The 15,144-nt window shown below is 31.8% G+C and overlaps 1 protein-coding gene across 1 annotated transcript; it reads right to left on the bottom strand.

The window, feature by feature from the left end:
• Window positions 1-4,896: 4,896 nt before the first annotated feature.
• LOC107936739 (uncharacterized) lies at window positions 4,897-6,494 on the bottom strand. The gene is made up of 2 exons (XM_016869502.2): window positions 5,964-6,494; window positions 4,897-5,285 (listed from the first exon to the last, which is right to left on the bottom strand). The coding sequence occupies exons 1-2, from the start codon at window positions 6,285-6,287 to the stop codon at window positions 5,109-5,111; spliced, it is 501 nt and encodes a 166-aa protein (XP_016724991.1). The 5' UTR covers window positions 6,288-6,494; the 3' UTR covers window positions 4,897-5,108.
• Window positions 6,495-15,144: the final 8,650 nt, after the last annotated feature.

Here is a 15,144-nt window from a genome sequence, read left to right as displayed (position 1 = left end):
AAAATGTCAGAAAAATGCAAAAATAAAATCTAAAAATATTTAAAAAATTTATATTATTATTATATTAAAATATAAAATTATTAAAAAGACGAATGGAGTTAAATATTTATTTGTCCAACATTGTAGACGTGTTGTTTTAAAAAACAATGGGCGAGTCATCAACACATATTCCTTTCTTGCCATACACCAAGTCATTGTCCTCATGCCAAAAATGCATTTGGTGTTTTGCGGTCTAGTGCTGTAAGTTCTTATTTTCCCTTTTTAGGTGTTTGCTTTGGTCAAACCGTAGTTGTAACTTCATTATTTTGTTTCTAACCTTTTGGTTAGCTCTTGACCTTTGAATTTTATTACTGAAATTTTCTTTCACCGAGCAAAAAAAAAAAAAAAGTTGGTAGCATCAAACTCCATATTTGTTGATTGCTTGTGAGCAAACTTGAGATTGGGGACATTCTTTAGGTTATGCCCTTCCTTTGGCATATGTATATTGGATCACGGTAATTTTGCAGATTCTAAAACTATATAGAAGCTGGTTTTATTTGTTGGATGAGATGTGAGGTGAAGTTAAGGTAAGATGTTGTATGTATGGCCACAAAGCTAAATAAATGTTGCTACTGCTAAAATTTTTGAGTGGAAGTGTTGACAGAGAAAATGTAAAACAATGAAATGATCCTTAGGTTGCATTTTTCCGCCTCTTTCTTGAACACCTCTTCTTGCACGACTTTGGTGAAGTTGAATTTGTTTCCATCCAAGGGCTGAAGTACCTCATCAACACATCATTTCTAGTAATAACTTATCAAACCAATCAAAGGAAATTTAACAAATACTCAGAATGAAGTAGCTTCTAAAGCAGTTCTTTTCCACATACACCGCTACGAGGAACAATCTCCTCTGCCTCAATCTTTTGGTAATTCAAACAAGCAACGAGAACCCTCTTAATCCTCCGCATCATCTTTGCTATTACACAACAAAACAAAAGAGTTTAAAACAACCCATATATTTTCCAAAACCCATAATAAAAATTGAGTTTATGTAAAACTGTACCTCTGAATTGAATCTTTCAACAAAATTGACTAATAAAAGAAACACGAGAAACAGAAGTTATTCAGTATGGGTTTTTTTTTTTAAGGATTTTAGAGAAGTTTTCTATGTCGATATACATCGAGAGAGATGAGAAAAAAAAATAATTATGATTAATTTTTAATTATTTTTAAGTAAATTTCAATATTTATTTCTAAATTTTTCAATATTTTTATGTTTTGCTAATTAATAAGGTGGTGTGATGTGCTTCATTGGCTATGAAAGAGATTTATAAATTGATCGTGCACCAATTGTTAACTCAATATATTTTTTGTATGCTCTAAACTCAAGTCTTTGAACTTTAACTATAGGAAATGTATGGTTTCATATGAAACTCTCCATTTTTTTTTAATTATCTTTTAATTGTAATTGGCTTTTTTTAAAGATTTTTTATAGAAAAATTAATATTAAGATTGTCAGAATCAAATCAAATTGGTTGATTGATCTAATTAGACCAATAATTTGATTGATAATATATATAATCGGAGAAAACATTGTGAACCGATAAAAAATAGAAAACCAAGAATTAAAAGAAAATAGTTGAATTGGTTGAACTAATTATGATTATTCTTTATTTTTTTATAAAATTTTTATTTAATTATTATTAAACTAGTGATTCAATTGCTTTGAAAAATTGATAATTTAATGAGTTTGATGATTTTTACAATATTAGCCGACATACATAGATGGACTAAAGTGATATAAATGGATGATGACTAGACTGAGAACTCTTTGAATAAAAAGTAGTGAGAAGCATAAGGAGTTGGATGTTGGATGCATAAGAATGTTAGAAAAGGAAAGAAATTAGGTCCCGTGAAAAGTGTGGTAACCTGCAACTTGAAATAACCAATTACCACCATTTACAGTATACAATGTCCAGCAAGCTGGATTGGGGTTTTCAACAATTTCATTTTTCATGCAAAATTTGAAAGTGTACTACACTTACTTAAAATTTGCTTTCATGTCCAATCTTAGTATTTACTGCTGCTTCTTCGGTTTTACTTTTACTTTTATGGAGTTGTTGGATTTAGAGAAGGAGAAGGGCCAACATAAGAGTGGGACATGGTGGGATAACTTGAGGACCACCTAGAAAAGAAGAAGGGGAAACGTGGAGGATGGTGAGGAATCGAAGGGCCAAAATCAAACTTATGAATGGGAGTTTCTTGAGGTTAGTGGTTAAAAAGGATTGAAGGTGTTTCCTTTGGGATGAAGTTGACATCATCTTAATAATTTCTTAGCAGAAAAGAGAAAAGTGGGGATTAATCTTAAAGGAGACCAAAATGAACTAAAAGTTGTGCAGAGGAGATCAAATTGAATAGAAAATAGGGAACATGAAAAGAAGATGATGGAGATGTTGGTAAAAGTACCATAGAGACCTCTGTATTAGGAGTTAAATTGCATTTTCCCTCTCTATTTAAAAAAATGAGTAAATTAGTCATTATACGTTAACTGCTCCTATTAAAAATTGCATCCATTTCTACTATTAAAAATTGGTCCCTATATGTCAGCATAAGGTAAAAGTGGCATGTCACGTGTTGCTGTCTAATTATTCCGTCAACCATGCCAATTTTTAATAGTACAAAAGGATGAAAATTTTAACATAAAAGATCAATTTATTCTGTGATCTAATGTACAATGAGTAATTTGCCCATTTTTCAAATAGAGGGGATAAAACGCAATCTGACTCCTAGTACAAAAGGCTCCATGATACTTTTACTTGGAGATGTTAGATAGAAGTGACAATAATTTGAAGGTGTATGATTCCAATAATGCGCACTTGTTGTCGTGACAATCACTTCACAAAGTTACCAAAATCATTTTTAAACAAAGTAATAAATTCTACTATATGGCAATTATTCAATAAACAGGCAATTGAATTTTTTAGTAAACGGGCAATTGAATTTTTTTAACTTCATAGGCAATGTTGAGATTTTGACACGTCTTTTTTTTTTAAACTTTTAAAATACAACTTAATGACACATGGCAAAATCTTAACCCTACTTGTAGAGTTAAAAATTTTCAATGCTAGTTTAATGTTGATACATAATATCAACGACGTGGAGAAAGAAAAAAAGGGTGTTGTCAAGGAAAGCCAGTTCACCCACACTGAGATTGAAAGTTGGAAAAGTAAAGGGCCTTAGGCAGATGAGAGCTTAGCGCATTAAGGTTTTAAGAGAAGAGAAGAATGGAGAGATCCCTACTGTGTTGATACTTTATGGTATTTATAAGAGTGTGGTGGTTCACAGGCGGTCCCCTCTTGAGGATAGCGTATCCGTTAATAGCGAGTGGCCTAACAGAAGGTCTAATTAGGTGGTTAATGACAGAAGACCCCTCCCATGGATGATACGAGGCATGTTTGGTAGTCAACCACTGAATGAAGACCCGAATGATATAAGACGGAGAGTCATTCACGGGTGTCTTTCCAGCCGCTTCTCATATTACCACATGTCCAGGTCGAGACAGGGGTATAACAAGTACCAAATAGTTATCTTTATTATAATGTAGTTTTTTTATTATATAAAATATTAAAATGTGACAAGTCTTTATACTCTTTCATAAATTTGTAATCTAATCCCTATACTTTTATTTTTTAGAATTTTAATCCCTATGCTTTTTAGATTTAAAAATTCAAGTCCAACTATTAACCTAGTAACCCTGTTAAAATTATTTTATTAAATTTTAGTTCATTAGAAGTCATTTTTGTAGTTTCGTTTCTACCAAATGGGTAGTTCTTTTATTTCAAATATCACACCAACCATTGAATTAACAATTGGACATTGAATTTTAAAATCTGAAAAATAAAAAGACTAAATTTCTAAAAATAAAAGTGTAGGAAATAAATTCTGAATTTGTAAAATGTATAGACCTATTTTAATCTATATAAAATTTTCAAATAAAACAACTGAAAACCACACCTAACGATCAAATCCAAAAAGGTTTGAAGATTTATACATAATGCCACACTTCGCATGGTTCAATTGTTAATAAAAACTTTCATAAATATAAAGATTTTTCTTTCACCGGCATGAGTGTTGCATAATCTAAGTAAAATTTTAAAAGTAACACTTAAACCTTTTTACCACTGCACCACAGCCTAATTTCACTTTAATTTTCGTGGAGCTGTATTTAAATACCAATGTTTAAAGTTCATACACAAACTAAAAAGCTGGACTTGGAAAAAAATCAGAAGTTTTTTCTTCCAGGTCTTATTATTAGCTCGTTGGGAACAGCCAAAACCCTCCTTAGAACCATGTAGGAGCAGTGGCTTTGGGGAGTGAAAAAGGGTGCTGACTGAAGCAAAAATTAGCCAAGAAAAATCGATGAAGGGAATAGGTCATTGACTCCTACATTGCGGAAGAAGAGTTCTTTCACCATCTTAAAGTAAAATAAATATTCAAAAGGTAAAGAACCGAGAGCAAAACAAGGGCAAATCATCATAAACTGGCCTAAAATTGAACCCAGTTTTATGGAAACCACCTCAAAATACAGTTTCACAAATGCATGAAAATTTACAGGTTGAACAAACCCATAATTGGCCATTTCTTAGACTTCCTCTCTCTATACATAAATCATTAAGAAAGAGAGGCAGAGAAAGAAAAGCAGCCATAATGCAAAGAAAGAGGTAATGCATGCAGTCTCACTTGACCAGATCTTACCTTATTTTGCCAATGAATATAGCCAAATCGTGCGTGGCTATATTGTCCTTTGTTAATAAGATACCAGCTGAACATCCGCCTAAAAACCAGGAGGTGCATGGCTGTTTGATCATCAATTACCCTCCACTTGTATCTTTTAAGATAAGATCCATGACACAATTAATAAACAAAGATCAATCAGATAGCATTTCATTTTGATCCAAGCAAAAAAGGGTTCTAAAACAATCACCTCGACAAACAGTACCAGGCAATGCATTTGGTACTAAACTTGCAGCAAATAATCATACAAATGAAACAAACAACGTTCTAAACATATGACATAAGAGGGTTACAAGAATGTCTAAAAGATGTGTTTTGTAAACTCAACTTCAAGGCTCAAGCCCTTTTCTCCCTAGCCATTGCAGGTCTTTTGCCAATGGTCTGAGCCTTGCCTGAGTTTGGAACCAGCCCTCGCAGGAAGGCTAAAACACCGAGTCCCATGAAAGGAGAGTACACTGTCAACAATTTATCTGATGCCTTCTGGGATCCCATCAGCTCCCCTAATAAAGCAGTCTGAATTTCACACAAAATTAACAAAACAATATTTGAGGAGTGACATAATAGCTTTTTGAAATATATTAAGCTACAAACTCATAATAAAGAGTGACAAAATTGTGCTAACATCTGATCATGTTAAGCCTAAAATCCTTTTCTTGGAATTGGAAAACCAACATTATTTATCATTTAAAATTAAAATCCCTTTAGGTTGGATTGAGGGATTGGGGTTGCTTATGTAATGAAATAGTGATAAACAATAAAAGTTCAAAGCAGCAATTTGGTAAGAATCTCCATTTCTTTACATTCTTTAAAAGGGGAAAGGGGAAAAAAGTCACTTGCAGAAAGAAAATGTTGATAAACAAGTTTCAATTATACACCCTTTCAAATTATAACAACTATTTTTTCTATGCACTACTTCATCTCCAACAATAAAACATTCAAAGTACTAATCAAACACATATTCATTAGAAACAAAGACCAAATCCTACATAGTTTCACTTTCAGATAAAGAATTAACAAACTGTTAATTAACCACTGGCCCTTTTTATATATAGAAATCCCTTATGGGTTCAAAGTAGAATAATTAATAAGATTAAACCATGTTTAATAAAAAAAATACTATTAAAGCATTAAAATTTAGAATCCCCCATCATAGAAAAAAAGGTTGAAATATAAAGGAAGCTTTTATTTTACCATGGCAGTAATAACAGAGGCACCATAGATGAGACAAGTGGTGTGGAACCAATGCTTGGATGCCAAAATCCCATAAATGTTAAGCAAAACAAGAGGCCACTGGAAAATAAGCTCCAACCAGACCAAGGCCACGAAGAAATGAGGCTTCTCCACCATCAAATAATCTTGGTACTCCTCCGCATATTGCTGCTTCAAACGGACGAGCACCTCCGGGAAAGTGGCCTCCGGCAAAACCAGCTGCGCATCGATTAAAGGTCCGGCTACAAGCATCACCATAAACGCCACCAACAGCAGCATATCAACTACCTTGCATAAAATTCCCATTTTTTTGTTTCAATACGGAATTATTTTGGGTAAAAATTTAGGGGAAAAATATTATTTGGATCTAAGTTTCTGAAAATATTTAGATGGTTTGAAATGGTCGACTCTACCGTACAAGTGTGCCTCTTTTGCTTATCAATAATTTATATGCTATTAATTAAACAATAGAAACAAGGTAAACTACACCAACTACAGTACCTAACTTTGTTTAAAAATACTTTTTAGTAACTCAAGTTTTAAAAGTTACATAATAATCATAAACATCAATGATTTGTTATATTTTAGTCAATTGTTTGTTAACTCCTCTTCATAGAATGACATGACACATTAAGTAATTTGTGAAACACAACCTATCCGCCTTATTGTTATTTTGACGTATAGATCAGGTGCATAATAGATATTAAAATATTATTAAAGATTGAACTCAGAATGTGTTGTGCTGTAAGGAAGGAGAGTTTGGTAAGAGTATTGAGAATTTTATAAGTTGGAGTTATCACTGAGGGTATTGTACACCAAGTTCATTGAGTTATTGTGTTAGTTGCATTAAAAACGATTTAGTTAGAAATGGAAAGAACAGAAGAACCAAGTATATAATTTATTGGATTTTTATTTAGATTCTCTCTACAACTGTAAACCATTTATAAAAGCAGTCCTAAAAGTTGTGACACGTGTTAAGTTCTAATAAGGCTTTAGGTTAAATATGTAGATATTAAGGGTAGAAAAAAGGGAAAGGTTTTCATTTTTTCTTCTGAAGTATTGATATCTAAATCTTAAAGAACCTACAATATTTCTTTCTCCTTCAAACGGGAGATGTAGATTTGGATCTTTACCAGTGATTACTCCATGTCAAGGTAAGATTTATGACTCTGCTTGTTATGTTGTGAAAGAGTAAGTCTGTTAGATCTGATAGATAAGTAAGATAAAGATACAATGCCTTGCTTGGGGATTTTCAATGTTAGAAATAATGGGAAAAAAGGTATATGAATAGATCTTGATGGGTTTCTATGTTTTATAGCAGTAGTTGTTGCTAATTGCGCGATGAAAGTCTGGATCTAGAGTTTTGAACTACAATAGGTGAGAATCAAGTAAGTCTCTCTGTTGACTTTTGCATATGTATTATTTATGCAAAGAGATCTGTAGGATACTAAACGAAATATGAAGCCAAGATCATGAAAGGTATGCTATGATATGTATGTAACTATATGAGTAATTACTAAAGGATATCTTTGAATGTATGATTGTTGGCTGAGGATAGTATGTATAGCTGGTATGGAATTTGATAAGTTCAAGCATATGATGAATGGGGATTAAATAATGTGATGCTAAGGTATGGTTATATATAGGTATGCTTGGAATGTGTATTGTGAGTCGAGAATTTATGTGGGTGTATGTTGGTGGAATAAAAGGTTAGGCTTAGATTGTATAAGTGCATGAAGAGTCTATGTTTGTTCATCACGGTGATGTTCAAAGGGGTCCGTCGAGACTTTAAACATGAACTTTGAATGGAAATTTCATGGCCATGACACCCTTTGTAAGAGGCTAAATGATGGTTATTACCCAATGGGGTTTTTCTGTGTGTTCTAGGACAATGATGGGCAAACCTCACGAAATGTGAGTCTAGGCAAATCCATATCACAAACACATCAAGAAAGAAAATGTCCTTGCGAAGAACCCTAAAGGAACGTCTTTGTGACGCAACATGAAAAGAGCGCCTTTGTGACGCAATGTGAAAGGAACGCCTTTGTGGCACAATATGAAAAAAATGCCTTTGTGGCACAATATGAAAGAGTATCCTTCGTGGTAAACTCTGAAAGAAATGCCCTGATGACACATCAAAATAAAGTTCTCAGTGGCGACTGAAAAGAATGTTCTTGTGCTGGGTTCTATAATAAACCAATTTGGCGTGTTCAGTATGACTCTTAAGTGAAATCAATAAGATCAGAAAGGTTTCATGTCTCTATGGTCTATATAGTAAAAAAGAGTTATATAAGATTATGACTCGACTGAAAATAAGGATGTAAAATTTGTATATTCGAATGAGGTATTTGTCATATGTGCACACATTCTTTTGAATTATGATGATTTGATGGCTCATAAGTAAGTTTGCAAGCTTAGTGCTATCATTGATTGTATTTGATTGTTAGAAAGGAAATGGATAACGATTTATGATTGTTCTGATTGATGGAAGTAAGTGATGTATTGAAGACTTTGATAGAAGGAAGTGATTTCAGAGTAAGGTATGGTATCTGACGTGAATATGATAATAGAACTTGAGGAAGTATTCATTAGAGGCAAAGTTGAAAGTTAAGAATAATGGGATCGTCTATCTAAATTATCAATTGCAATGTGCAAATATGACTCAAGTAAATGATGTTTCCCTCACTAAGTTCTTATGAACTTATCCGTGTGTGTTATGTTATAGGTGAGATGGTGTGGGTCTGTGCCAGGAGGGACGATGCCAAGACTATGCCCAGAAGTGGAGTATCAGGTTATTATGCATATAGAGCGAGTTTGGTGGCGTGTTTAAGGTCTGAATTGTCACTTAGAAGACCCTACCTTGGGGCCTCTGTAATTGAATGTGATTTCAATTTAGATATTGTTGTAATTTAATTACCACATGATGTAGTTGTGATTACCTACTGCATATGTATTCATGTATTTTAGTTGAAATTTTGTAATTAAGTAAGTTGTCAAGCGATTGTAATAGGTATAAGTAGATTAAGTTTTGTCTGTATTTGTTGGTAATGCCCAAGATCCGAATCCAGTAAATCGGATCGAGTTAAGGGTGTTACATTAATTCAAAAGGTTAATAGCTAATTTGGCCCCTAAACTATAGTTAAGATATCATTTTTTTATACTTTTAACATTTTGCTTAACAATAATTTAAAAAAACATATTAAAAATATTTAAAAGCATTAAAATTATAAAATTAATTAAAATTTATAAAATATTAACCAAAATTCTAAAAATATTACAAAAATATATATATAAAAACTAGTATGATTTCCTTTCGTGCTTCACTTTGGGTTGATTACTTATTTTTTGACTAAATTATAAGTAAAAATTTAAATATTTCAATATACTCAAAATTTTTGTACTCTTCATATATTTATATATTAGTTTCCATACTTTTATTTTCAAGAATGTAATCTTTCATGTTAAATTTGCTAGTGTGACATTTTGAAATAAAAAAAATACGCCATTGGTATCCATATAACAAAAAAGATAGTATAATTGACTTGAATTTAATAGAGAATTTTAATGGTGTTAATAATTCGCAAAAAATCACCTCAACATTTTAATCAGAATAAAATATTTAAACTAACTAATAACACTATAAAAGTTGAGGCACTAAATTATGTCAAAATTAAAGTACAAAGATTAAATCTCAAATTTGAGCATAATATAAGGATCAAAACTAAAATTCAACCATCTTCTATAATCTTAAAAAATGTAGATGGATTAAAATTGAAACTTAGCCATTATTTTCTCATGTCAAAAGAAAAGAAAAGAAAAAGAATGGACAAATGTCTAAATTATGTCAAAATTGAAGTATAGAGATTAAATCTCAAAATTGATCTAAATATAGGGATCAAAACTAAAATTTAACCATTATTATATAATATTTAAAAAGTATAGAGATTAGAATTGAAAATTAATTATTATTTTTCTCAATTCAAAAGAAAAGAAAAAAAATTTAACTATTATTTTCTATTTAAAAAAAGAATGGACATGTGAAAGGCCTTACAACTTTCCTTTTATATATAGTAATATATATAAAAAAATTTCAAAATAATAAAAAATTATTTTATAAAATATAAAATCATTATTTTTTTGTGCAAAAAGAAATACAACCAATTAAGCTAGACCACTAAGACAACTAGTAAACAACTTTAATCCTTCTTTTTTGTCAAAAGCTAAATTGGCCATTCGATCAGCTTTTCTATTTTCTTCTCTTGGTATATGTTGTATCAGCCAATGGTCAATGGTCTTCAGATGTAGATAAATTCGTTTGATTAGTGCCGAATTTGAGGTATTTAATTTGGACTTTTTTATTGCTTTAATAACTTCCATGCTATCCGTTTACAACAAAACTCTACCACGATGCCTTCCTTTTAGTAGTGATAAACCGTCTAATATACCCCAAAGTTCTGCCTCAAAAATAGTACCTCTTCCCAATCTTCGATTAAAACCCAATATCCACTTCCCCCAATCATCCTTCAAAACTCCCCTTATAGTAGCAACTCCTTAGTTTACCTTTACCACACCATTAATTTTTAAAGTCACCCATTTACCCATCTATTTGTGTTCCCCCCTCACCACCACAAAACCAGTTTTAAGAATTACCTTGGGGGAAAGTCCAAATTGCTTAGCCCAACTTAGTGACCCTTTTATGATTTCTTCTGTGCTCCATGGAGATCCTTGGAATATGTAGAAGATCTTATTTTTCCATATGTGCCAAGACACAATACCAAAGAAAACCAACCAAACAACCCCTTCAAAGGCCAAGTATTGACTATTCTACAAATTATTACCCCCTCTAGAGTTCCCCTAAATGAATTGTCTAGCAATGTGTTCAATCTCCTCACAAACACCTTTTGGGACTACCAAAGGTTGCATAAAGTAACTAGGTATAATTTGGAGTATCGGTTGAGCTAACGTGACTCTACTAGCCAAAGAAAGTTGTCGATCCCAACTCTGAAACTTAGCCTTGACCTTCTCCACCAAAAACCTCAATGAGCTATGAGTAATTCTTTCATGAAAAAGTAGAACTCCTAAATATGATCCAAGATTCTGAACCTGGCGAAAACCTAAAACATCACGAAGTCTTCCCCAAAGAATGTTATCAACACCTTTAGAAAATAACACATTTGTTTTCCTAACGTTTATTCGTTGTCCTGAAAAATCACAAAAATTGGTTAGTAATTTTTTAATAAGTTCAGCCTGTTCTATTTTAGCTTTGGCGAAGATAACCAAATCACCAACAAATAATAAATGGGAAAGTGTCGGCTGATCTGCAGTAATTTGATGTAGTAGGTTAAACTAGTTTTCACATTTAAGGAGCTTGAATACAAGAATTTTTGTGATGTTTTAATTATGTTTTCTTACTTTTATTTATTTTAATACAATGTACAAATTGAGTCTTTTATTGAACTTAGGGGCCGAATGAGGTCTAAGGGAGAGCTAACGCGCTTTGTGAGTGTGCAGGAAACCATTAGAAGGTGTACTAAACGGATATTGGTCACTATGCTGTAATACAGATGACTCGATGTTGCAACATAGGGAGTAGAATGGAGAAAGCTCAAGACTGCCTTCGATATCGTGACACAGACAGAGGGTGTCACGACATACCCCTAAAGATAGCTGAAGAGGAGTTTTTTGATGGCTATGTCGCAACACAAGTCCTAGCGTGTTACAACATCGACTCTGTGACAGAAATTAAACACGAAGCAAGGGTGTTTTGGTATACATAATCAAACTTAAAGCTCAAGAACATTAGCTAACCTAGGGTTAAAGATGACGGCCACCTGAAGGCTATAAATAAGCTCATTTGTCACTTGTTATTGACACCATTCATTTAGTTTAGATTCTTTGTGTAAAATTTATTTTAGTATTAGTTTAGTATTTTTCTTTCATTCTTAGGTTTTAGATTTATTTCAATTGTTCTTGTTGATTTCAAGAGATCTGAATTATAGAAGCACTCAAACTTTATGGATTCGTGATTAATCTCAATATAATCAGTCTCTTTTATTTAATCTTTCTTGTCGATTTAATTAGCATGATTTCTTTTTATATCAATTCTATATTGTCTATGAAAGCCATGAGGAACTAATCCCTCTGTGGAGGATTAGTGAGTAGAGGTATGATCTGTTAATTGTTTTGTAGGGTTACTCAATGGATCAGCTGTTTGGGAAAGGAATAACGTGGAACAAAACCTAGGCCTTACAACCCCAAGAACTCTTCAAGGTGGAAATTAACCCAAAATTGGTATGGTCCATTCGTGAACACCTTCACCCTAAGCTAGTATGAACTGTGAGGTTGGAAGGTAAGTAGTTCTTGTTGATTCGTTATGCTAGTGGAAGATCGGAAGATCCTGCTAGTGTAATGACTAGTTGATTGACGAGGAACCCAAAATGACAGTTGATGGGGATTACCAAAGCGAGCTAATCACCCATAATCAAGATTTGATTTATTCTCCTTTTCTATCTCTTGAAGTCTATTTCTTTTATGTTACTGTCTTTCTTATTATAAAACCGTAATAATCCTTTATTTTATATTTTCATACTATAACTAATTTAAAAGTACTGATTAGATTTTTTAGTATTTAGGTTAGAATTAATTTGGCACTCACCTCCATTGGGTACGATCCTCTGAGTACTCACCTACTTCGTTGTAAAACTATATTACAACTTGACTCGTATACTTGTTGAAACTACCTTGTCTTTCAATATTTTATTGCAGTATTCACACTTTGGACGTTAGTACCTCTGGAGGCAGTTATTGACCCTGATCTCATAAGCCTGATCAGGTTCCAAAGGCCAAAAGTAATGGAGGAATGGATAACCTGCCCCAACCAATCCATACACAACATGAAAAGATAATGAGACAAATGACATCCTTGTCAAATACCTCGAGTTGTTCTAAACATCTGTGCTAGAGTCCCGTTCCACAAGATTTTCATGGTTGTATTTGTGACTGCTGACATTACCACTTTAATGAGAAAATCCAAAATATTAATTGCTTTCAAGGAGGCTTCAATGAACTCCCATCTCACATTGTCACACGCCTTCTCCAAATCAATCATAATAGCCATCCATCTCTTACTAGGGGTGAGCAAAATTCAATTCGATTCGAAAAAATAATTTTTTTTTTGAATTTTGAATTATTTGAATCAAGTTAATTGAGTTAATCGAATCAACTCGAATTTTTTTTCTAATTTTGAGTTCAAGTCGAGTTGAATTTTCGAATTCAAATAACTCGAATAATTTGAATAAACCGAATATAAACTATATATTTTTTTAATTTTTTTAAATTTTAGGCTTTTACTTTAACCCAATTTCCCCAAAGCCCAAACCATTTTATTTTATCCCATTTCCCCCAAACCCGTCGGCCCAAAGGTCCATTTTCCCAATTCCTCCCCCAAATCAAACCCCCATCAAATTCCATGTCCAAACCCCAAATTAGTTTTCTTCTTCTCTTTCAATTTCTATTCAATTCAAACCCCCAAATATATTTTTCTCAAAAAACCCTAAATTAAACCGTAACTCCATTCTTCTCCTTCTTATTCAAAAATCTCTAAAATAAACCTTCATCCTTCTTCTTCTTCTTCTTAAATCTTAATTATTAGTTCATTCAAACTCTCAAATAAAAAATCCTTACCTCCAAATCGAGTTGCTATTCCTTCTGACCGTGGCACTCTATTCTCTTCCATTTTAAGCTCAATTTTTTGCATCTTTAAGGTTTGTCTCAAAACATTTTTGAATTATTGAATGATTTTTGCTCTATTTTCATCTCTATTTTTTTTAGTTTTTAAATGCATGATGGTTGTTTTTTCGAAACATTTTTTTATCTTTAAACACTCTGTTTTTTCGTCTCCATTTATCTTTTTGCTGTTGTAGAATGGGGCACGCACAATCATCATCATACTTTGGTTAATTTTTTAAAACGAAAGAATTTAACTTGTTTGAGCGCATATGCTGAAATCTCCTGGTGAAGTCATTTTTTACTTTAAAATAATTAAAAATGATACCTCCCTAGTACTGTCAAATGATACCTTTTAATTACAGTGTTAAAATAATTAAAAATAACCACTTTGTTCAATGTTTTTTTCTGTTTTGGAAGATGTAAAATTCTTTTTTTATTATTAATAACTAAGCACGACCTAATATTAATATAGAAAAATTGTTAGCCAATTAATTTCCCAAAGTATGGATGCATAAAATATACTTCGTTTTAAAGGATTTTGCTAATACAATTAGATAAAATGACATGAAATGATGAATAAAATTATGGATTACCATATTTAAATTATGAAACCAGACTTTTTTAAATACCATGTCAACTAACTTTAAACTGTAGTTTAATAGACACCCAAATCTTTTAATAATCAATCATTTTGGCAGGTTAGATCTCAAGAAAACTAGGCTTCAATTTTCCTTTCATGTAGCATCAACATTTAGGGCTAATTACAAGTCACGAGTTAAATTTTAATTCAATTCTTAAATTTCAAAATATTTCAATTGAATCCTTAAATTAAATTATTGGTTCAATCAAGTCATTTCATCGTATAGCTATTAGTTTTGGCATTAAATTTTAGCTTTGATCTAACGTTGCTCTTTATATTCACATATAATTTAGTGAATAATTTTTAAATGTTCATATCTAAGTTGGCAGTTAATGCCAAAGTTGATAGCGAAACTGACAAAAGTACCTGATTAGAACAAAATTTTAGTTTGAGGCTTCAATTGAAATGTGTTGAAGTTCATGGATCAATTTGAAATTTAACCCATAGTTTTGAGATGTATGATGTAATTAATTAATTCATTGTATATATATCTCTTTCATCTTTATCTTTACTAAATTAAAGTACTTAATTGAGATGGTATAATGAGTCAATCAGAAACCCTCTTATTTAAAAAGTAAAAAAGTATTATTATGAATATGTTTTTATCTTGAATAATAACAAAAGACCTCTCTATTTGATTTTGGTTTTTATATGACTTTTTATTTAAAGTAATTTTTCTTTATACTCTTTCTATTTCTCTCTACATTTTGGCTAACCATCTTCCCCTTCTTTGCCTGCTTGCTTTTAAAATATCATTTTAACATAATTAAATAAAATATTTTAATAAATCATAAA

The sequence above is a fragment of the Gossypium hirsutum genome, chromosome D02, assembly GCF_007990345.1.
Source record: "Gossypium hirsutum isolate 1008001.06 chromosome D02, Gossypium_hirsutum_v2.1, whole genome shotgun sequence".
NCBI classification, from domain to species: domain Eukaryota; kingdom Viridiplantae; phylum Streptophyta; class Magnoliopsida; order Malvales; family Malvaceae; genus Gossypium; species Gossypium hirsutum.
Note: the sequence above shows the minus strand (reverse complement) of the source record. Positions and strands in the feature narration are given on the sequence as shown.

Bases quoted from the DNA above. Each gene is read 5' to 3' on its own strand.
- LOC107936739 (XM_016869502.2), bottom strand. From the start codon at position 6,287: ATGGGAATTTTATGCAAGGTAGTTGATATGCTGCTGTTGGTGGCGTTT. The intron at 5,286-5,963 runs GTAAAATAAAAG...TGTGAAATTCAG, and splicing joins CCTCTGTTATTACTGCCATG to ACTGCTTTATTAGGGGAGCT.